Raw genomic sequence first — 22,443 nt, 5'->3', positions numbered from 1 at the left:
GTCATGTTTGAATATTATATCGTCCGTTGTTCAACGGATCGGAACCCTCTGATATAATTATGTGAGCATTGCAAATTTTATGCGACCCCGCATGCCAGCCAATCGGAGTCGACTTAAGAGATTGTCACGTCATTTCGATCAGAAATCTGGACTAAGCTGTGGATTGGTCAATCTGGATGCCATGTTTTTGTAATACAACAACGGGCTACAGAATACCCGATAGAAGGCACCCGCTGAATGGTCAAAATTTCGAGGTCAAGACAGTTTTGTTTTGTTTTGCTTGCATAATATAGAGCCTGAAAGTTGACCCCTGGTGTACGGCTCGCTTCCGGACCCCTAGAATAGAAAATTGGCCTGTAAAAGTCGGAGGTTTTTTTTCCCCAATTATTTTTGGTACATTGATTTCTTAAGAAAATCACCCTCGGAAAAGGCCTGTGTGAAATTTGTTACTGGCATTAGGGAAACTGAATAATAGATCGCATAAAGGAATTATCGTTCAAAAAATTGACCTCTCACTTCCGAAAATCTTAACTTTACATGTGGACTATTGCAACTCGGAGCACTCGTACAAAGATGAACAATTATGCCATAATTTTGTGGCGGTCATTACGTCATTGGGTGAAAACTGAAACTTAAATAGGAGAGTAGAATGTCTTTTAGGACCAACAATGTTTGTGAATAAACTTGAGGGACTCATTATGATTTACAAACAAACCTAAAATGACCGTTGATAAGAACTGTATTCAAACAAGCCCGACTAAATCTAAAATCCATCGGATGTAGGCAGGTAAAGTTTTCGCGTCGTTATTATTTTCGTTCTCGGCGAAGTACGCGATGTGAAACAAATGTGACTGAACAAGCGACCTAGTAGGTACAAAAATCCGGATGTGAAAGGTCGCAAGTAAAATTCGTTTTTACCCATCTACAAATGATTTCTCGTCATTTTTTTGTCAAGATACAATTCCAACATGAATGTTTCTTGAGATGATTAACGGGTTAGAAATCATTCTGTCAAAAATTAAAGCAACAGAAAGGGCAACCCCGTGTCACGGAGGGGTCCGGAAGCTCAAAGACGAAATGGCGTACTTTCAGGCTATATCTAGTTTGGTCGTCACAAATTGTCCCCATACACACATACTGGAATTTGCACCGTTGTGGAGTCAAGTTGTTCTCGCGTGCACTAAACTATTAGAGTTTGAAAATCTGGTTCCAAACTGCTCTTTTTTAACCAGAATTTATTTCCTGGGCTGAAATTAGGACTTAATATCCGCCTTACATAAAATACTTCAATTTGTGACAAATCAACACACCTTGGAAATTCCTAGTTTTTGAGTAAATCCATATATCTATTTCCTGATAATCTTGTGGAGACGTATTCACCTATAGAAATTGCTGCGAGGAGACGAATATTTTGTTCCCTATTATGCACGTCTCCATATACATGTGTACATGTAGCGTACAAGTCCAGCGTGTGAAGAAAAAGGCCCTATGGAAACGCCTAAATGAGCATTTTTATCCGGCACACAATCCACGTACTGCGTATGGGATTTGATGTTACAAATTGTCCCCATAAGGCTGGTTATATACACAATGTTCGTTTCCCCCAATCCCATAGAAAATGTACAGTGCTAGTGTGTGGCTTTGCGCAATGTAGAAACGCATAAATGGGCATTTTTGATCCGGTCCGACAGTCTGCACACACTATGGAATTAACACAACCTGCCGAACCGGGTTTTTGCACGACGTATAGCTTGCGAAATGTACATTCATTCGTACACGATCACATTCACAGAAAAATGTCCATAAGCAAGATTCTCCACCCCGTTGTCTCCGAAACAGGGGACAGACACTTTGCCATTAAGAAAACACTGTAAGCACGACTCGGACAGCCTCTCTCGGCCTGTTTTTAGTTCCCGAAAGGGAACTCCATTTTGCCTGATTCTGTGTGTGGAATGCATCCATTGCTGTGTGAACAACTTCACCGTCACTAAAGTCCTCTGAAGGCCGATTTACGTCCATAGTGGAAACCACGCTCTAACTGTACAGTTCTTTTGCTGTGTGTCGTCCATACGGAAACGCGTAAATGCCTAGTTTTCTGTTAGCACACAATAGGTTGCAGACAATATGATGCCCTGTCTTCAGAAATTCAGGAAAAATACTCACAACTTTCCAAGGTGTTCAAAACACACATCAAATTAATGCTTATTTCATCATCTTTCATTTTCTTTTCAATTTTCGGGGGTGAACTTGTTAATTTTAGGAGAAATTTCCATCCGAATGATGATCACCCCTGAAATCTGTAGCTAGCAGTTTGCAATTTGCCACTCTGCAAGAATGTCAGACAAGTCGACCGTTGAGACAACTCGACTCGGGACAAGTCGACCGTTGAGACAAGTCGACCGTTGAGACAACTCGACTCGGGACAACTCGACCGTTGAGACAGCTAACGTGCACGGCACGTGCACGGTACGGCCACGCGGTTGACCGGAGATGCGCGCACAGGCCCGGCAAAAACGAACGATGTGCACGGACAATCACGCTGCGCTATATCGGCTCTGCTCTGTTACGTGTCATAACTCCCAAACGGCGATCAGCCGCCGTCAAAATCCCCGGTACTATCCCCAAAACTAGGCCCAAAAACATGCGAGGCGACTTGTCTCAACGGTCGACTTGTCTTTCCATTTATCGCACATACGGTCGAGTTGTCTCAACGGTCGAGTTGTCTCAACGGGCGACTTGTCCCGAGTCGAGTTGTCTCAACGGTCGACTTGTCTGACCCCCCTCTGCAAACACCCCTCTACCGCTGTGCCACTGGCCAGAGGTGGATGAAATTAGTGGCGCACCCAAGGGGGGGGGGGGGGGGTTGACCCCTCCCACTCGTAGAGGTTGTTAATTTGTAATATTTTTTTTGGAGGGAGTTCATTTTTTTGGTCCACGAATTGACCGATATGTATGTGGCATATTTTCGAGTATTATAATAGGGGTGTAAGTGGCGCCACCAACGTCAAAATATTCCCTCCTCCCACCAAAAAAACACCCAATTTGTTTGGAAAAAAAAAACCCCAAAATTGTGAGAACCCCCCCCCCCCCCCCCCCCAAGCTAAATCCTGGGTGCGCTATTGGGTAAAATAGGCGCCAAAGATATCGGGAAAGTAGAACCAAAAATATCCAGCTAGTTTGCAGGCCTTTACACAGTTTGAAAAGTTGGTTTTAAATTGCGCGCTCCAGTTCTGAAATTGCGCACACTATTCAAAACGAATAAGGATCCGAGCATCCCGCTCTTAATTCGAAAATCCAAATTAATTAATTGAACAAAAAAAATCAGCTCATGTCGATGTCAAGCATTAAAAAAAAAAAAAAAATTCTGAGGCCAAAATTTTGCGCGATTTTTTTTGGATTCTTTTTAACTTCTACAAAATTTACCAATTGACGTAAAATGAACGGTTACCGTAGTCATATTGATCGAACGAAACTTAATTTTGATAATAATCAATTATTTAATATTCATAGATTCACGACGTATACCTTTGATTCCTTTTTAAATACTACCGGAGACCTGCCGGGCAAATGTAAATATCCAACTAAAGCAAAGTTAAAAAAAAAATAGAGGATTAAAAAAAAATCAAAAAGTTATGTGCTAGCCAAGCTTTCAGGGATCGGTCTGAGCCATAACAATGCCCCAGCCAACCCCTTAGTTCTCTTCTGGGATCTCGGGGGTCCCGGCCAATACACACTTCCTTCCCTGTCCATCCATGTTACCCCGGAGGGCCAGGCGCCATGTAAAAGCAAAGAGCTAAGGGAGGAACAGGGCGGCACCCTAAGCCCTGGTCCTCCGAGTGGACCACATGCCCTGAACCTGTACGAAGACGCCAACCTGGAACTCACGGACAGTACCAGCCGCAGAGCTTACCGATTAAGCTAAGGTACCGTTGGTATTTGACGACGGGAAATTAAACATCTTGTGCTAAATGTACTTAGAGTTACGCAACAGTGAACACTATTATTATGCAGGCTTTTTTGAGCTATCGGGTGCGTTCAGGGGCGGATCCAGGATTTTTTGCAGGATTTATTGAGGACAGGCGGACCGTGTCATTATTATATTTGATTAAACATTATTTATTTTTCGTGTGTGTCTGACCGGTGGGGGGGGGGGGGGGGGGTGTTTCGTCCCCCTTTGGACCCGCGCCTGACTTCTACTATTTGTTTTTGGACAGCTACAGATTTTCAACTTCGTCACTACTATTTCAACATTATCACGTCTTTAGAAAATGAAACGGTAATTTGTTTTTACGGATTTGTTTCCTCAAAAATAATGTGAACAAGCTTCTTACGACCGGCCGATGTCGCCGGCCCGATTTTTCTTCGCACGTCCTCGCCTGGCTCGCTCTACGGTCCTGAAGCCCATCGCCAACGATGCCTTCACTCCATTGCAAGCTGAAAGCTCACAGTCCTGTGCAGGGCTTCCACCCGTATTTTTTTACAAACCCTCAAGTTCATGGCCCACAATATGCTCAAATTCGAGGGCATGCAAATCGTGATTTGGCCGGCGTAGGCAATTTTGGACCGATTTACTGGCCTGCAACTATAGACACTTGAAATTGTTGCCCCCCCCCCAAAAAAACAAAACACCTCGTACTGATTCCGCCCTGAAAAGAAATTCTATCGAATTCAGGCCAATTATTACAAAACAGTGAAAAGTGTGTGTTACAATTTGTCACGGTACAGAAATAAAAACGTACTATGAGATATTTATGCTCTCTTCCATGAGTTTCAGTGTAAGTTTTTGTATTGTAAATCTTAAAACTTATTTACAATATCTGAATTTATGACTTGAATCATAAAACGTGTTTTGATTTAAGTTCTGGATAACTTTGAATCACATTAAACTTTTTCAGGGAAAAAGTCAAATTCAGCAATATTTCTTTCAACTTCGAAGACTCTTGCGTGGGATAAAAGTGTTTATTTTATTAGAGTAATTGAATCCCTCTTTTCTCATTTTTTTTTTCACTTCGAAATTTGTGTCGAACCAATTTCTATGAACCAATTTCTATGAAAGAGAAAAATAAGGAAATGTTAAGGGAAAAAGTAAATGAATGTTGGAACATGAGTTAATATAAATATAATTACAACCCAAGCATTCGCTTAAAAAATGGGGGGGGGGGAATTCGTTTATTTATCAGCACAAAAAGTGTGTGTATTTTATCATCTTGGAATGACGAAAAGTCTTGAAAAAAGTCCTTGCAATTTTAATATGTATTTGATTATCGGAGTATTAATCTTTTTCATTGAGTTCTTTAAAAAAAAAAAATAAATATTCCAGAATTGGAAGTTTTGGACTGATTTAGGCCTATATTCTTACGAAGAATAGTCTTGAAAAAGTTTCCATTTATATATTATTAAAGGGAATGTACATCATTGGCTTTTGCTGTAATTTTCAGAAATGAACTATTTGAGGGGTTAGTATAATAGATCGAATATTGTTACACTGACTTGTTTGAGGTTTTGTGTTAAAAAAATACTGGAAAAACCGAGAAAAACATTAATGTTCAAGTAGTCTGGTTCCCTGACTCCAATAAAGATGAAATGGATCAATTTATAGATGCCGGAAAATTGTAAGGTAAGGGAACCAGTCTAGCTGGCCTGCACCTGTTCATGAACATGTAACCAATAGCAAACAAAGTTTTGACTGAAAAAAATGGTAAATTTGGAGCAGTAGTTGAAAAATAGTTAGGTTTTTCCAACGGTGGTCGGCCGACCACCGTTGGAAATTTATACTAAAATACCACTTTTCTTTAAAATAACTTCACACCAGTTGCCATTATTTTACAGGATGCTTTAGACTGTTATTTACCAACATCCTAATAAGGTATTTCTTAAATATTTGGTAATTTTGTTTTTCGATGTTTGCAAATGTTGTATATTCCCTTTAATATCACAAGACAAACACACCACTTGACTTTGTCAATAATTTCTAGTCGGCAAAATGTTTATTACAGTATACACATATAAAATAAATATATGAGATATGACTACAAGAATGAACAGAGAGCAAATAGCGATTAACATTGTTAGATTTCCCATACGATTACACAGTATCTTTTTCCGAAGTATAGAAATGAAACATAATGACATCACGCTTTGGAGGTTGTGCTTTAAGCAAGCACTGTGACAAGTCAAATTCGAACAGGCCATGAACAGGTAAAGGCAAGTTGTGGGCACAGCTGGCTTATCAATCACCCACAGTCAAAGCAAAGCTGTATCGAGTTACATAAACAGTCACGGCCAGTCAATCCTGCTTTATGTAGGCTGGGAGCTCTTGTAACTGTTGACAACAGTCACTTGATTGATCTTGGCTGAAAGGACAAATTTGCACAGAATGTACATGTATGTTTGCCTAGGAGGGTTACCAATTAATGTACCACAGGTCTACCCATATTACCTGGTACCCATGCCTATCCCTGTTGAACAAAAGCACCCACCTCCAACATGGCTGCACTGCAAACCGTCTACAGGCAAGGATTGGGGAAAGATCCAAATTGCAGATACTAACGTTTGCTGCTTATTTCACTTTACTTTTTCCCTTAATAGTACGGCAAATAGGTGATGGGATTGTGCCTTTGATGATACAAGCATGGCATTTGCCACACGGTCAGAGTATGTCATGAGACAGACATTTGGCTCCAGGGCCATCGCAGATTTGTCCTTCGAAAAAAATATAGGTAGAATAACAAGCTATGCCAGTGATTTGAACATTTTGAAAATTGCTTGTTATTCTACCTATATCTTTTTAAAGGACAAATCTGCAATGGCCCTATAGCCAAATATCATTCTCATTACATTATTATGCCCCAATTTCATGCTTGAATCATCAAAGGCACAATTCCCCCAAATACTTCCCCTATAAACAACATGATCTGTTTATGCTGCACCCATACTGTGCCAAAATAATTCTTGAATGACTTGGACATGGAATACAACCTTTTTAGTTTTGTGTGCGTCATTTGAAGCAGACTGGGACATTGAGCTCAGAAAAACATGCAAAACCAAATCAAGCCAACTTTACTCACTCTTAGCTCACTTTACTCACTCAAGAGGCAAAGACAAGGTCCTCAGTATTTCACCAGCCAAGTTCGAGGTCTCAATTCAATTTTTAAAGGAGACCTTTCTTCTACAATTCACACCCGAGAGTGAAGCAAAGTGATTTCAATTTGAAGCCTAAGACTAGACTGGTACATATCCAACTTTTTGAACAGGTTGACCTTTCAGTAGTCTGGTGGCATGACAATGGAGAGAATGTGTAGAAATAGAGACTAGGTACCAGATGTTTCTGATGACACAGTTGATTGATGCAGTACTGAAGGGTTGTTGAATTGGTTGTTTCATGTGCCAGTCTATTTTCTTGCGTTGCCTGTTTTCACTATCTTAAGTTTTGGGACTCTCATGCGCAGTACAGTATTGATTGAGAGTCCAACATTTTGGGACTAAATTCGAAGTGATTTGACAGACTTGTTGAATACATCACGTACATAACGTAAAGACGAAGATGACCATGGTTTCACCCCCCCCCCCCCAAAAAAACCCAACAAGTTTAAGTCTCATAAACCTTCCAAAAAGAAGATAGTTATATTGATAAGTAAATACATGTACATACAATTAAACATAAACAAGATGTTCACAGAATACTGGCTTTTGAAGTAACTCTTTCCGGGCCCTTTAGTCTACGACACATACCAAGCCAACTTTCACAATTGCGTAACACTTTACAACGGAAATCTTCTCGATCATTGTTAGATGGAATTCATGATAATAGAGCCTTTTCAAATACAATATAAGGACCGGGAGCCAGTCTAATTGTAGGGCAGATAATTTTTATTTTATTTTTAGAATTACAGCTCGCTCTGCATTCATTAATTTTTTTAGTAATAAATAGATTTTTAAATAAGACAACACATGATTCTCAAAGACCCATTTGAAATAACAACTACACACAGTTCCAGGCAAAATGGGCGCGATCGACAATTACCTACAGAATATAATATCAAGTTTTGTCTCGAGCAATGCCAGGAAAGCGTTTTTACTTTACCTAACATTTTAGGCAAAATGGGAGCAATTTATAAGTGCACAAATATTTCCGTCAAATACACCCCCATTATTTGTAAGCTTAACACAGTACTGTTAATCCTATATTTTCAGTCGTAGTTTGAGTTTGCAGTTTTGTAAAAGTCTCAAACGTGCCATTCAACTTCGACTTAGAACAGAGGCAACGTTAATCAGCGACGTCAGTCCCCGACAACTTTCACGTGGACTGCCGTAGTTAAAACCCCTGTACTGTACTTTTGTCCCTTTAAATTACAGTACTTCTTTTTGCAGTGCATGCAACTTGAACGGTTCGCCTTTTTGAAGGCAACGAAAAAAAATCATGAACTTTTTTTTTGATATTTGAATCCCAATTCACCGGTGTGTCGTATCGTTGTCGATACACAATCTGTGAGTCTTGGGCTCCTGAGATATTAAACCTTCGTTCTTAAAAGTAACACCTCATCATGTGTGGGCGTAGGATTTCGTCCACTCTTTTGCCATCTTGTTGTATCTGTCCCTGTCCGTTTTGTAGACTCTAGCGATCTCAGGAACTAAAGGGTCGTCTGGGTTGGGGTCGGTGAGTAGCGATGAGATGGATAGTAGTACTAAATGAAAAAGTAAATATAAAATGAAAAAAATTTAGAAGATTTTTTATTTTATTTTCTGTTTCAGGAGTGCTGCCTAGTGGTAAAGGCTCGTGGCTCATGATCAGAGGGTCAGGGGTTCAAATCCAGCTTCCGACCACATCTTGTGTCCTTGGGCAAGCCACTTTACCCCCACTTGCCACTCTCCACCCAGGAATATAAATGGGTACCAGAATGAGCTGGCTAGTAACCGCACTTCCTGTACTGCCCAAAAATGCCCTGCCTGTTACTCCCTCTACTGCCCCAAACCACCCTGCCTGTTACTCCCTGTACCGCCCCAAACCACCCTGCCTGTTACTCCCTGTGCTGCCCCAAACCACCCTGCCTGTTACTCCCTGTACCACCCCAAACCACCCTGCCTGTTACTCCCTGTACTGCCCCAAACCACCCTGCCTGTTACTTCCTGTACCACCCAAAACCACCTTGCCTGTTACTCCCTGTACCACCCCAAACCACCCTGCCTGTTACTCCCTGTACTGCCCCAAACCACCTAGCCTGTTACTTCCTGTACCACCCCAAAACCGCCCTGCCTGTTACTCCCTGTGCTGCCCCAAACCACCCTGCCTGTTACTCCCTGTACCACCCCAAACCACCCTGCCTGTTACTCCCTGTACTGCCCCAAACCACCCTGCCTGTTACTTCCTGTACCACCCCAAACCACCCTGCCTGTTACTCCCTGTACCACCCCAAACCACCCTGCCTGTTACTCCCTGTACTGCCCCAAACCACCTAGCCTGTTACTTCCTGTACCACCCCAAACCACCCTGCCTGTTACTCCCTGTACTGCCCCAAACCGCCCTGCCTGTTACTCCTTGTACCGTTACCAAACAACCCTGCCTATTACTCCCTGTACCGCCCCAAACCACCCTGCCTGTTACTCCCTGTACCGTCCCAAACCGCCCTGCCTCTTACTCCCTGTACCGCCCAAAACTCCCGTGTCTGTTACTCCCTGTACTGCCCCAAACCACCCTGCCTGTTACTCCCTGTACTGCCCCAAACCACCCTGCCTGTTACTCCCTGTACTGCCCCTAACCACCCTGCCTGTTACTCCCTGTACTGTCCCAAACCACCCTGCCTGTTACTCCCTGTACTGCCCCAAACCACCCTGCCTGTTACTCCCTGTACTGCCCCAAACCACCCTGCCTGTTACTCCCTGTACTGCCCCAAACCACCCTGCCTGTTACTCCCTGTACTGCCCCAAACCGCCCTGCTTGTTACTCCCTGTACTGCCCCAAACCACCCTGCCTGTCACTCCCTGTACTGCCCCAAACCACCCTGCCTGTTACTCCCTGTACTGCCCCAAACCACCTTGCCTGTTACTCATGGGCGTCGCCAGGATTTTTTATAGAGGGGGGCAAAAAAAAAATTTGCCAAAAAATGCCTGTATTTTTCAACACATTCTCGATTTATCAGTTTTAGAGGGGGGAAGGGACATTTTGCCCCCCCCCCCCCAACCCATTAAATTTACACCATTATGTCTTCGCGCCTCTTTTTTTTTCTTCTTTTTTCTCTTCCTTTTTTTTTTTTTTTTTTTTTTTGCTTTTCCAGGGGGGGCAAGTGCCCCCCCTTGCCCCCCCTCGCGACGCCCATGCTGTTACTCCCTGTACTGTCCCAAACCGCCCTGCCTGTTACTCCCTGTACTGTCCCAAACCGCCCTGCCTGTTACTCCCTGTACTGTCCCAAACCACCTTGCCTGTTACTCCCTGTACTGTCCCAAACCACCCTGCCTGTTACTCCCTGTACTGCCCCAAACCACCCTGCCTGTTACTCCCTGTACCGCCCAAAACCGCCTGAGCACTCTACTGTTTTATGGATTTATCAAGGAGTAAATTGAAGTACAATGTTATACAAGTGCTCAAAGGGTTAAACTGGTTCCCAGCATGCTTTGTTCACTATCTACAACTTACCTTTGGATACGGTAAGTGCGGGGGACCACTGAGATCTCAGTATATCTAGACATATGCTGCCGTTTGTGTTGATGTTTGGATGGTAGATTTTCGTCTGAAATTGCACCTGGTTACATAAACGACAATTCAAAATATTGAAAATATCTGTGGAATTCAGTGACTGTAGTACATGAACAGTCAATGAATGGACATAAGGACAATGTATCCGGCTGCAATTAATAAATTAGGATCAAAGTGGGGGAGGGGGGGGGGGGGGGGAGTGTGACGCTCCCATTAATAATTTTTATACCGTGCACGATTTTAGAATCAAGACAGTGTCCCTTTACCCTATACACACCCAAGACTACTGTTACCTAACACATTCCCCTAGATATCTCAAAAGAATTCCTGAGATTCTGGAAACAATGGCCAACACAAAAAGAAGGGGTGGACTACTTCTGTTGGCAAAATCATCGTCCAGTTGGTAAAATCTTGTGCCAGTTGGCAAACATGCCGCAACAATGAACGGCACCACTAGTGTCTGATTGTGTTCAACATCGCCCGTTTTGAACAGCCCCCTAAATAGTCAGGTGGCACCCCCCCCCCCCCCACTTTGATTTTACGACGACGATGTCTACCTTCCAGCATGCAGGGTCTGTCGGCAATTTGTTGTCCACTCCCCCCCCCCCCCATTCAAATCAGTCTGGCAATGCCCCTGACTACGATCCTTGCATGTTCTTTACCAGTTCACATCGGATGATGTGTATACACGCAAAGGTTTTGCGGTATTCGGAACGGATGACGGATAAACACGCAACGAGCAAGGCTGGTAATATCTGTCTGCAACCCACTCGCAGCGAGCGAGGCCGGAAATATCAGGGTGTGCTACCCGCAGATGACGGCCTGAACCCGTCTGGCAGCGAGGTTCGTGAAAAACAATCCCGCGCCTGGGTCCAGTCAATGTCAAAATTATCCCGGCGCGAACTGGCTCAAAAAGCATCCTTATTAAAAGTTCTGTATTTAACTTAATAGGATTCAACTTCAACAAACAATTAAAAAGGCTATAAGACTCAACTTTACAAAATTAGCTTGAATAATGTCTCCCTACCTTTGGTGGTTTGAAAGGGTAATCTCTCGGGAAACGTATCTCAAGAAAAAAGACACCATTCTGGTATGGACTTTCACTCTGCAGATGGACAGAAAACACAACCAAAAATACGAAATTGAAGCTGCAAATTCTAACGTTATTTAAATACTAATTTTTAAAGCTGAAGAAGGAAATTTCAAACTCTATCTACCCCTCTGTTTTTGCACTCGATACTCTTTCTTTCTAACATATTCAGTACTTTTAGGGATCAAACTCGATAAATGATAAAATTATACTTACTGGACCCTTCATTGATGCCTGCCAGTGAAATACTTCATGGACACGTGGAAAAAAGAAAAGTAACAAAAATCTGTATAAGATTTTTACGTATCTATGTAATTTTGGCATTTCAATCAACTCACTTTTGTCAAGGAAATTTGCTTGAAATTCCAGGAAAATAGCTTGAAATAAGGGAATATATATGTGCTTGGCCAGTTTTAAACAAGTACATTTAGAACCGGCTAGGAGTCTGAACGCAGATAATGGCCTGAGGCGAGAGGGGAGGGCCATACCAGGCCTGGGTGAGTAGTGGATTTTTCTACTCGAGTACTCACAAAGAAATTACTCGAGAGTAGTCGAGTACTTGCGAGTTGTTTAAAACCAAATTCCCATAAAAGCAGAAAAATGACATATGTTAGTATGGCGTGAGTAACTACATGTAACAAGCAAAATAGTGTGCAAGTCACACCAAATTCTTCAGCGCCGAGATTTCGTTACTGTGCGACCTTTTGGGTAATTTAGTTGATTTTTTGTTTTTGGACGAATGGAATCCTAGGGAGAGAGAGGTGGAGGGAGTGATTTCCTGTTTGCAGGGGACGTATTAAGCCGTGAACCCTAAATCCTAAATTGCTACTTGCAAGTACCTGCTTCTACTCGCACCAGGACGAGTACTCGAGTAGATGAAACGCCATGAGTAGAACAACGAGTAGCATAAACTACTCGGGAGTGCTGGAGTTACTCGCCCAGCAGTAGCCAGTACTAATGTTCGACTGGTTGTTTAAGTTTTGGGACTCTTATACACAGTTTTGAGAGTCCCAAAGTTTCGGACCAAGACCCACCCATATATGCTGGAGATTGTTAGTGAAATTTTGCCCCAAGGGTTGGGATTTGGCACTCGTCCTATATAAAGACTGGATAGCGGATATCCATACACCAGTCACACAGTAAACTTCGCATATTGACCAATCGGCCCCGGTCTCACAAAGATGGCCGCATATATTATGAACGTTCTACGTGTATATACAGCGCGCGCTGTATCAAGAGTTGACGCGCATTTTGGTCACGTACACGTATTATAATGTTGTAAAAAGGACACATTTCTGTAGTGATTATTATTTCCAAAACACCGAAAAAGTGAACTGTGGCATTAAAAAAAAAGTAAACCACGACGTTAGAGAAATTGTAAACTGTGGTCAGTGGTGGTGGTCAAAATATAAGTCAAGTGAACCGCGATGTTACAAAAGTAATCATGCTGTCTATAAAGACGGCAACTTGTCCTTTGTAGATCACCAGCCGGTCTCACCGGTCTCACCAATATGGCGTCAAAGTCATTCATTGTGCGGCTCTTTATCCGCTATCCAGTCTTTATATAGAGACCAGTGGGATTTGGTCACTTCAAACTACAATCCCCACATCACGGGCGGGGCAGCCAGGGAGGGAGGGGGGGGGGGGGGGTGGCGGGAAGTATTTAATAGGTGCATTATTTGTACTCACGATCACCATCGACTGGTCCTGCAGAGAATATTTGAAGAGGTTCTCTGGCAAGATCCTTCAATTCCTAGACAAATAATTAAAAATATTGCTAAAAAGTGTAGTATGTATTTTACTGGGAAAGAATGTTGCAACCTGACGCTACTGCAGCGGTTGTGTACAAAGTCTATGGAGAGTCAAGAAATTTTTTTAAGTATTTCCTAACAAATTTGGAAAAGTTTCTCAGTCCCAAATTCGTGTCCTATTGTCATTTTTGCAATAACTGACCTTCACTGAGAAGAAAAAAGCAGCGTCAGGTTGCAACATTCTTTCCTTTTATATACAAAAGTGCATGCTGTCCTATTTTGATCATGCACACGCGAAGTGATAATTTCAGTGAAGTCAAGTTCAGAGAAAAATACAGAAAAATAACAGACTCGGAATTGTTTTAAAACTTGGTATTTTAATCAGAATAATAGGAGGTACCTCAGGTGGCGTATCTAGTAATTTGTACTATAGGCCTACCATTTTGAGGGTGAAATCTGATGTTTTTGTTGGGCAATGTTGGGTTTTGGGGTCAGGGACATAATTGTGTTGCTCGGCATATACGGATTAGCTTGGACCCTACTATCGCCAGACCATGTCCGAATGTTAAAAGGCGATAAGTTGGGTCCAAATTACTCGGACTTGACTCTCCCCACTTTGTACACAACATCGCTGAAGTGGCGTCAGGTTGCAACATTCTTTCCCCATAGCGCTTTGGTTGTTGGATGGGCAGTTATAAATGTGATGTACATGTAGACCTAGATTCCTAATGGTGTTTTGCAATGACATAACGATAGCAGTTGAAAATATTGCATTACGGCTGCCATATCGATAGCCGGCCACGAGTCACGACTAATGATTAGAAATGGCAACTCGATCGTCATACAACATGCACAATCATAATTAAAACTACGAAGTATTTATCTCAAACTTTACGACAATTGATTACCTTTTGTATTCGTGTAGCTGCCATATTTCTGTTTTACCGAACTAAAAAGATAACCTCCAATTCCAATATGCACACACGATCTTGTTTCTCAGACGGGAAAGAAAAGTCGAAACGTCGCGACGACTGCTGCACAATCTCACGGCTCGACTTTCAATGTACAAATAAATATTCTGATCTGGTAACCAAATTCGTCCACATTTCACATGAAATACTCTGGGTACCAGACAAGCTTGTGTTTTTGAACGAGTAGTTGAGAGCGTCTTTGTCCCCCGACAGCTGATGGTGTACTCATTATATTTCATATTTTCTGGGAAAAAGGGAATTACTGAAGTTACAAAACTGTAAAGGAGTACAAAAACGTGTTTGAATCTAGAGTAGGTATAGCTTGAAATCAGAATAAGTTTTGGGCGGTAACGTCAAGATGGGAAGGGGGGGGGGAGGGGATTTTAAACGAAAACGAAAAGTTGCCCCCCTACTGCGTTTCTGATTAATTGATTGATCTATGTATTTATTTTATTTTAATAATAATCAGTTACAATTAATTCGTACAACCAAGTTAACATATACAGGGTGAGTCCAAAAAAGCGGAACCCAAACCTCCAATAAAATATATTTCATATAAAAAAAAAAAAAAAAATATGTATAAAAAACACCAAAAATAACAATGACTGGAAAGCCAATTTCATAAACTACTTTTAGATGAAAATAAAAAATACTTAAAATTGCTCAATTCATTCAAAGTTTATCACCATTTAAACACAATGACTCTAAAACCTCTTTCGTCCAAAAATGCGGTTTCAAGAATCGTCGTGACGATTGTCTTCAAACATATCACCAGCGATAAAACCTCAAGTTAGCATTTTTAACAAAGTCCTTTTGAAGGCCCGTCTTTTGAAAAAAAAAGTGGATTTTATAATGTTTGCCTTACCAGGGTTGTTAATAAATATGTACTACAGTTGTTGACAGTTGTAAAAACGTGTTTATGGACGAAACAGGTTTTAGGGTCGTTGCGTTTAAATGGTGATATTCTTTGAACTGGATTGAGCAATTTCAGTAGTTTTAACATCTAAAAGTAGTTTCTGAAATTGGCTTCCAGTCATTATTACTTTTGGTGCTACATATTTTTTTTAATATGAAATATATATACTTTTTTTGGGGGGGGAGGGTTGGCTCCCCTTTTTTAGGGTCACTGCGTTTAAATGGTGGTATTCTTTGAACTGATTGAGCAATTTCAGTAATTTTTTTCATTTAAAAGTAGCTTTTGAAATTGGCTTTCCAGTCGTTATTATTTTTGGTGCTACATATTTTTTTAAATATGAAATACATTTTTGGGGGTCTGGGTTCCGCTTTTTTGACTCACCCTGTAATTGTAAATTGAACAAAAAATATCAAATTAAAGTTTGTGTATACGTGCTTTTTGGGTGTGGCACCTTACAAAAGAGATTTCAAATTGAATTGATAATTTTCTAGCATAACATTAGTTATGAGCTTTTCAATGAGACATCGCACGAAGAAAATCGGCACATGACAAGTAATCAATTAATTAATTTAAACTTGGGAATTAAGAGCGGACCGGGACGCTCCCAATTCGTTCTGAATAGTGTGCGCAATTTCTGAACTGGAGCGCGCCATCTAAAACCAATTTTTAATACCATAAGACCTGCTGCAAAAAAAACCCAAGCAAATTATTTTTTTTCTAGAACGAGTATAATTCCCTATTTTCTAAAATGTAAGCGATAGACAACTTTCATGTGACGGTCGCGCGATAACAAGCCAAATGAAAAGTATTAGAATATTTTTTCTTTGAACAATTAATCACGTTAATTTCCCCTGCACAAAATTTTGTGGGAAGTCGATCGACGTCCGTTAAACCAGAAGGGCACCCTCATCGTTTGATTGTTCAGCTCATAATCAACACTTCCAGGATTTCGCGGACTCGAGAAGGTTCCGAACTCCTGTCGATTTTTTTTTCACAGTTTATCGAGAGTTTTGAACCCTAAAACAACATGACTATCTGTGGTAAGGATATTGTGCAGTTAAATTTATGTCAAAAATGTGAATAATTCTTCAAGACAATGGGGAATTTCATTTCTAAGTTCAACGACACTCGCTAGCCCGACACTTCGCCCCAAGTCCTGTCTGCATTGTTGCCCCTTTGGCCATGTAGTTTTCGCATACCATTCCGTTTGCCTGTGCACCCTAAACTTGGCAAGTAATCCAGGTATGGGACTCCATTTGCACACGTTTGCGTATCAAAATTTCAACATGAAATTTCACAAAAGTTAGCCGTCTGAAAAAGGCAGCACTTTCTGATTAGCCTATAAAAATTAAAGAGGGTGAATATGCTTCTAAAGCAAAACAACCCTACAAACTAAGCCTAAATGTGAAAATCAAAATTTGGCAAAGTGCGACACGTATTTGTACATGTCATGCATGTGGATGTGTGGCCTATGTTTACGGAGGCAGTCCCCTAAATAGGCCACATTTATGGGGCTAGGCTCTACAGTGATTGGAAAAGTTTTTCAATCCCAGATTCATGTCTTTTCAACATGTTTGCAATGACTAACCTAGCTCGGTCATACTAAACAGCGTCAACACAGCGTCAACACACTCCAAAGCGTCAACACAGCGTCAACACAGCGTCAACACATCCAAAATGCATTAAAATTGACAAAAGCAGTATGTAACCCATACAGTATGGACAGAAACAAGATTTTGGCTTAAAATTAATAGGTTAAACGTCTGAAAATTGCGATTTTCAGTTCAAGAAAATTGGCTCTCCGTGCCGCTCCGAAATCGGCTGCCATGTTGCCTCAGTGGCAGTGCGGACCATACCATTATGCTAAAGGGTGATAGCGTTGTACAATAAACCAACAGAGAGGGCGCGGCCGGCCAATACCAAAAGATGTCCATTTCAATAAAGTAAATGAAACATAAACACAACTCACAAAATAATGATCCACTCCGATCCTCAGTCCTCAAAGATCTGGTATCCCTCTGTTGTTTATGACAAGATAATGTCATTACCTACACACCCCTACTTGAAATGGTGTAGTCCAAGCTTTGTGCGAAGTCAAGATGGCGGACAACGGCCGTGCGAGTGAAAGGTCATTTTTTTCGCGTGAAAATACGATATTTTTAACAACGAAATGGAAACTCAATCCAATGGAAATTCTCTTTTATTGTATGTTTCACAATTATATGCCCTTTTTGTCAATTCAGAATGTGTTTTGGATGTGTTGACGGTGTGTTGACGCTTCTGTCATGTGTTGACGCTGTGTTGACGCTGTGTTGACGCTGTTTAGTGCGCCCCACCTAGCTTCATGGTGATAATAATGATGAAAAAAAGTGGCCCTACAAATGTTCCAATTGTTTTCTTTTGTTTCAGGTAAGGATTGGTTGATTGTCATCCCCGCGGCTGGCGCCATCGGCTTGGCGGTCTACTTTGTGGCGTCCAAGTGCCAAGGCGCCTGCGGCGATGCCAAAAAGGACGACATCATCAACAAGAGCCAGCAGAAGAGCCAGCAGAAGGGCCAGGAGAAAGTGGTGACCGAGATTGATATCGAAGAGCTCGGGGATAGCGAGGCGTTCTGCCGATGCTGGCGCTCGAAGAAGGTGAGAGGAACGTTTAAAGGGAATGTACATCATTGGCTTTTGCTGTAATTTTTAGAAATGAACTATTTGAGGGGTTAGTATAATAGATCAAATATTGTTACACTAACTTGTTGGAAGTTTTGTGTTTGAAAATGCTGGAAAAACCAAGAAAAACAAAAATGTTTAAGCAGTCTGGTTCCCTGACTCCACTCAAGATGAAACAGATCAATATTTATAGATACCGGAAAATTGTAAGGTAAGGGAACCAGTCTAGCCTACCTGCACCCATTCATAAACATGCAACCAATAGCAAACAAAATTTGGACTGAAAAAATGGTAAATTTGGATCAGTAGTTGAAAAATATTCAGGTTTTTCCAACGGTGGTCGGCCGACCACCGTTGGAAATTTATACAAAAATTCTATTTTCTTGAAAATTACTTCCCACCAGGTGCCATAACTTTACAGGATGCTTTCCACTGTCATTTATCAACATCCTAGTAAAGTATTTCGTAAAATCTTGGTAATTTTAGTTTTCGATGTTTGCAAATGTTGTTTATTCCCTTTAAGTGGGCATGGACATCTGTGAAGTTTCTTACATTGCCTTGTCTAGTTTCCAGACTTATTTACTTAAAACTCATTGGTTCTTGAGTTTGGAGTGCTGAACGGTAACAGATCGCAAGCGGTGAAAGCGGGAGTGAAAATGAATAAATGTTTTCATCGGCTGACGTAATGCCGCCCACGGCTTTAGGCAATGGACAATACTGGGGTGGGGGAAGGGGCCCATTTTAAACAAGACATGGCAAGGAAAGAATGAAGTATCCAGATGCCACTTCTTTGGTTGTGTACAAAGTCTATGGAGAGTTGAGTGCATTTTCAAGGTATTTCCTAACAAAATTGGAAATGTGTCTCCGACCCAGATTCATGTCTTCATTTTGCAGTGACTGACTTTCATTGAGATAATATATGATGAAAAAAGTGACGTTGGGATGCAACTTTCTTTACCATGGCAAGCCTAGTAAAGCTGGTCCCAAGAGTGCACAAGATTCTTTTCAATTGATTCAGAATGGCTATTCACTGGAAGTCGTTTCATGCATCTGGTCGACAAGTGGGCCATATAAAGCCCATTCATTGGCAGTAGGTAATCCTATACAAGAGCACTGCCCAGATCTTTTCATCAGCTTAAGCCAGTCTAAATTTACAAGAGACAGTCAGGGGGTCGTTCAGTGAGATTGGTACAAAGAGGACATTAGGCTTGCCCTCTGAGACCAGCCAAAACAAATTGGCTTTTTTTTGCAGAGCATGTATCAGTGTTGTAGTCAAGTCCATCACAAGTCCTCACAAATCCACCACAAGTCCTCACAAGTCCATCAGAAATCCCCACACGTCCTCAAGTCTATCACGAGTCCTCACACGCCCACCACAAGCCACCACAAGTCCACCACAAGCCACCACAAGTCCTCACAAGTCCTCACAAGTCCTCACATGTCCTCACATGTCCTCACATGTCCTCATAAGTATATCACAAGTCCTCACAAGTCCTCACAGGTCCATCATATGTCCTCACAAGTTCACAGGTCTGAACAAGTCTTTCACAAGTCCACATGTCGTCACAAGTATTTCACAAGTCCATCACAGGTCAATCATATGTCCTCACAAGTCCACAAGTCTATCACAACCCATAAGAATATCACAAGTCCTCACAAGTCCATTACACGTCCACCACAAGTCTCTGTTTCAAATCCAGACTGTACTTAACAAAAGTAAATGTTTTTTTTTTTTACAGTTCCCATACTGCGACGGTTCTCACAACAACCACAACAAGGAGACCGGCGACAACGTTGGACCTCTGTGTCTCTCCAAGAAGTCTGGGAGCTCTTAAAGATTTCCGTCAGCTATACAAACAAAAAGTAAAACAAATGAGTCAAGAAAAGATGAGCAATAAAGTAGGAAAAATGTTTTGAAAGCGTCACGTTGATAACTTTCATTATGTTGGGAGAAAGGGTGTGGGTTTATTTGACGTGAAAATGCTGGTACCATTTTGTCTAAACGTGTGTGTGTGGATTGTACTTGTTAACATGTTTTAACCATTCAGTGAATAGGGCTGTGCCACTGAATATTCAAATATTCAATCGTCAACAAAATATCCGAATATTTTTGATTCAGATATTCTAAAAATGTCAGTGGTCATAAGGAGATGATGAAAACTGTATAAGTTGTGTGGTTTTATTGTTTGTCAAATGCAACCCTTTTATTAAAAGCCGCTATTGGGCAGGATTTGAGTGCTTCCATGCGTAATATTAGCCCCAATTTCTTTAACCGTAACGCCCTGGGGGTGTGCAAAATCATATTAAAATTGGAGGATTCAGGACTGTTGGGGATTGAAATCTGTCAAATATCAGCTGCCACTAATTGTTCTTTATAATATTCTTTGTCTTTTTTCCACTAGTGCAGGTTCAAGCAAATGCTGATTTGCTGTCATGTGTTTAACTTGATCAATGCATTTTGAAATCGAATATTTGAATATTAGATCAAGTCAAAGCTGGAATAATCGAATACTAGGAAAGAATGTTGCAACCTGACGCCACTTCAGCAGTTGTTTTACAAAGTCTATGGAGAGTCAAGAATTTTTGTAAAGTATTTCCTAACAAAATTGGAAATGTTTGTCAGTCCGAGATTCATGTGTTAACAGTTTTGCAATGACTGACCTTCATTGAGATGATATTTGAAGAAAAAAAGCAGCGTCAGGGTGCAACATTCTTTTCCAATACTAAATTGTTCTAAAACGCACAGCTCTATCAGTGATTACGATTCTAGGATGTCTGCTTTTTCAAATTCACGGTAATCATCATATTTAGCAAAAACAACGTTAACATTTAGTGCATTTTACTTGTCTTGACTTTTAACCAGCAAGTCTTCAAATCTAATGTCATTATTTCAAGAAAGTACTCTGATTTGAAAATGAATTCCTCAAAAGTTTTGCCATTGAATTTGTACACGAAACCCTCAGGAAAACTTAGCCACTGCGTAATACAAGCACATAAAACTCAGTTTAAGACCATTTTAGAGTCTAATGTCAAATGTGATTTGTTGCAAGAAAGGTTTCAAACCAGCGTTTTCAGATATTTATTACTGCATGTATTTGCATGAATTGGAAAAATGTTAGATTTGGGAAATTGGGAATATCTTCTGAGCAAATCTACTCGTCGTTACTGAAAGTTATTTTTAAAGTAAACTTTATGTTGGCATTTTTGTATTAATCATTAGAAATGATTGTTAATTTGGTCAATTTCACAAAGTGTGTTGTGAGTAAAACTTAAATTGACTCATTTGGTTATAAACCGGTGTTTATTCTATGGGGAGTTGTAACATGGATATTGTTTTTTTTTTAATTTGTATGTATATTACTTTAAGTAATCGGTGATTGGATAATTTGTGTTTGATTTATTTTTATAATATTATTTAGCCGTGAGTAGTCTTAATTCAAGCCTGACTTCTTTCTGGAGTACAGTCATCTCCTAGTTGACATTTGAAAATTGCTGCAAAGGCTTTGAAGTGTAAATCTGGCTATTTCATGACCATACCATCAATAATTTCCACCAAAAACTTCAGAGTTTTACAGTTTTTGCGCACAAATTGGCACACACCATTTTCTACCTGGATTCCAGTTGGAAAATTCCCTGCAAGTCGAACATAAAGATGTCGATCGTGTTGCTCGTGAGATGGCTAGCGCAAAGTCAGACTTGAATCAAGTCTAGGTATGAAATTGTTAAAGTAGAATTAGATTCCTTGTATGGAAAAAAAAAATAATCATGCATTTACTTGATAGGTTTTACCCAAAAGAGATTTGATCAAACATCTATCCAATATTTTACGAAATTCGGGTAAACAATGGAAATCCTGTACACGTGCTTCATTTTGAACAAAAATCAAACAGTGACTATAAAATGTAAGCCAGTTTTGGTAAGTGCAAACTTGATATTAAAATTAAATATTGGTATTTATTTGGCGTGAATTTTTTTCCATGTTAAACTGAGATTTCTACATCTGAATCTTCTGGCCCGACTTAGAAACACATCCATGTATTATAGAAATGTTCTGCATTTTTGTAACTTAACATGTTCCCATACATTGTACTTTTTCTTGACAATATCTGAATAATGTGGAATGAGTGTGGCATTAAATCCTTGATGAAATTTGAAACATTGTCTGGTATTTTTTGTTTTTTTTTAATGAAGTGCATATTTTGAACTTTCATATGGGTCCTTCCAACTTTGCAAACTCAAGTTTCCTGGATCCTCTGTGAAGTATTTTACTGTTTAGAATGTCTGTTAGAGAGTCTCTCCCTTGTTGAGTCACTGCCAGCCCCAGAAGACAAAATTATAGTTTCAATAAGGGGCAAACATTGCTAA

The 22,443-nt window shown here is 40.7% G+C and overlaps 2 protein-coding genes across 2 annotated transcripts; one reads left to right on the top strand and one right to left on the bottom strand.

Annotated features, from left to right (window-relative positions):
* Window positions 1-7,584: 7,584 nt before the first annotated feature.
* Window positions 7,585-14,613, bottom strand: LOC119731279 (ubiquitin-conjugating enzyme E2 2-like). Its single transcript, XM_038204413.1, has 6 exons — window positions 14,440-14,613; window positions 13,470-13,533; window positions 11,997-12,028; window positions 11,718-11,795; window positions 10,631-10,736; window positions 7,585-8,684 (listed from the first exon to the last, which is right to left on the bottom strand). The coding sequence occupies exons 1-6, from the start codon at window positions 14,461-14,463 to the stop codon at window positions 8,542-8,544; spliced, it is 447 nt and encodes a 148-aa protein (XP_038060341.1). The 5' UTR covers window positions 14,464-14,613; the 3' UTR covers window positions 7,585-8,541.
* Window positions 14,614-16,311: 1,698 nt separating this feature from the next.
* LOC119731240 (CDGSH iron-sulfur domain-containing protein 2 homolog) lies at window positions 16,312-22,234 on the top strand. Its single transcript, XM_038204327.1, has 3 exons — window positions 16,312-16,458; window positions 17,828-18,054; window positions 19,818-22,234. The coding sequence occupies exons 1-3, from the start codon at window positions 16,446-16,448 to the stop codon at window positions 19,911-19,913; spliced, it is 336 nt and encodes a 111-aa protein (XP_038060255.1). The 5' UTR covers window positions 16,312-16,445; the 3' UTR covers window positions 19,914-22,234.
* The last annotated feature ends 209 nt before the right edge of the window (window positions 22,235-22,443 follow it).

This window comes from Patiria miniata, unplaced genomic scaffold, assembly GCF_015706575.1.
Source record: "Patiria miniata isolate m_02_andy unplaced genomic scaffold, ASM1570657v1 HiC_scaffold_23, whole genome shotgun sequence".
Lineage (NCBI taxonomy): Eukaryota > Metazoa > Echinodermata > Asteroidea > Valvatida > Asterinidae > Patiria > Patiria miniata.
The sequence above is the reverse complement of the archived record's forward strand: the minus strand, read 5'-3'. Positions and strand labels throughout refer to the sequence as shown.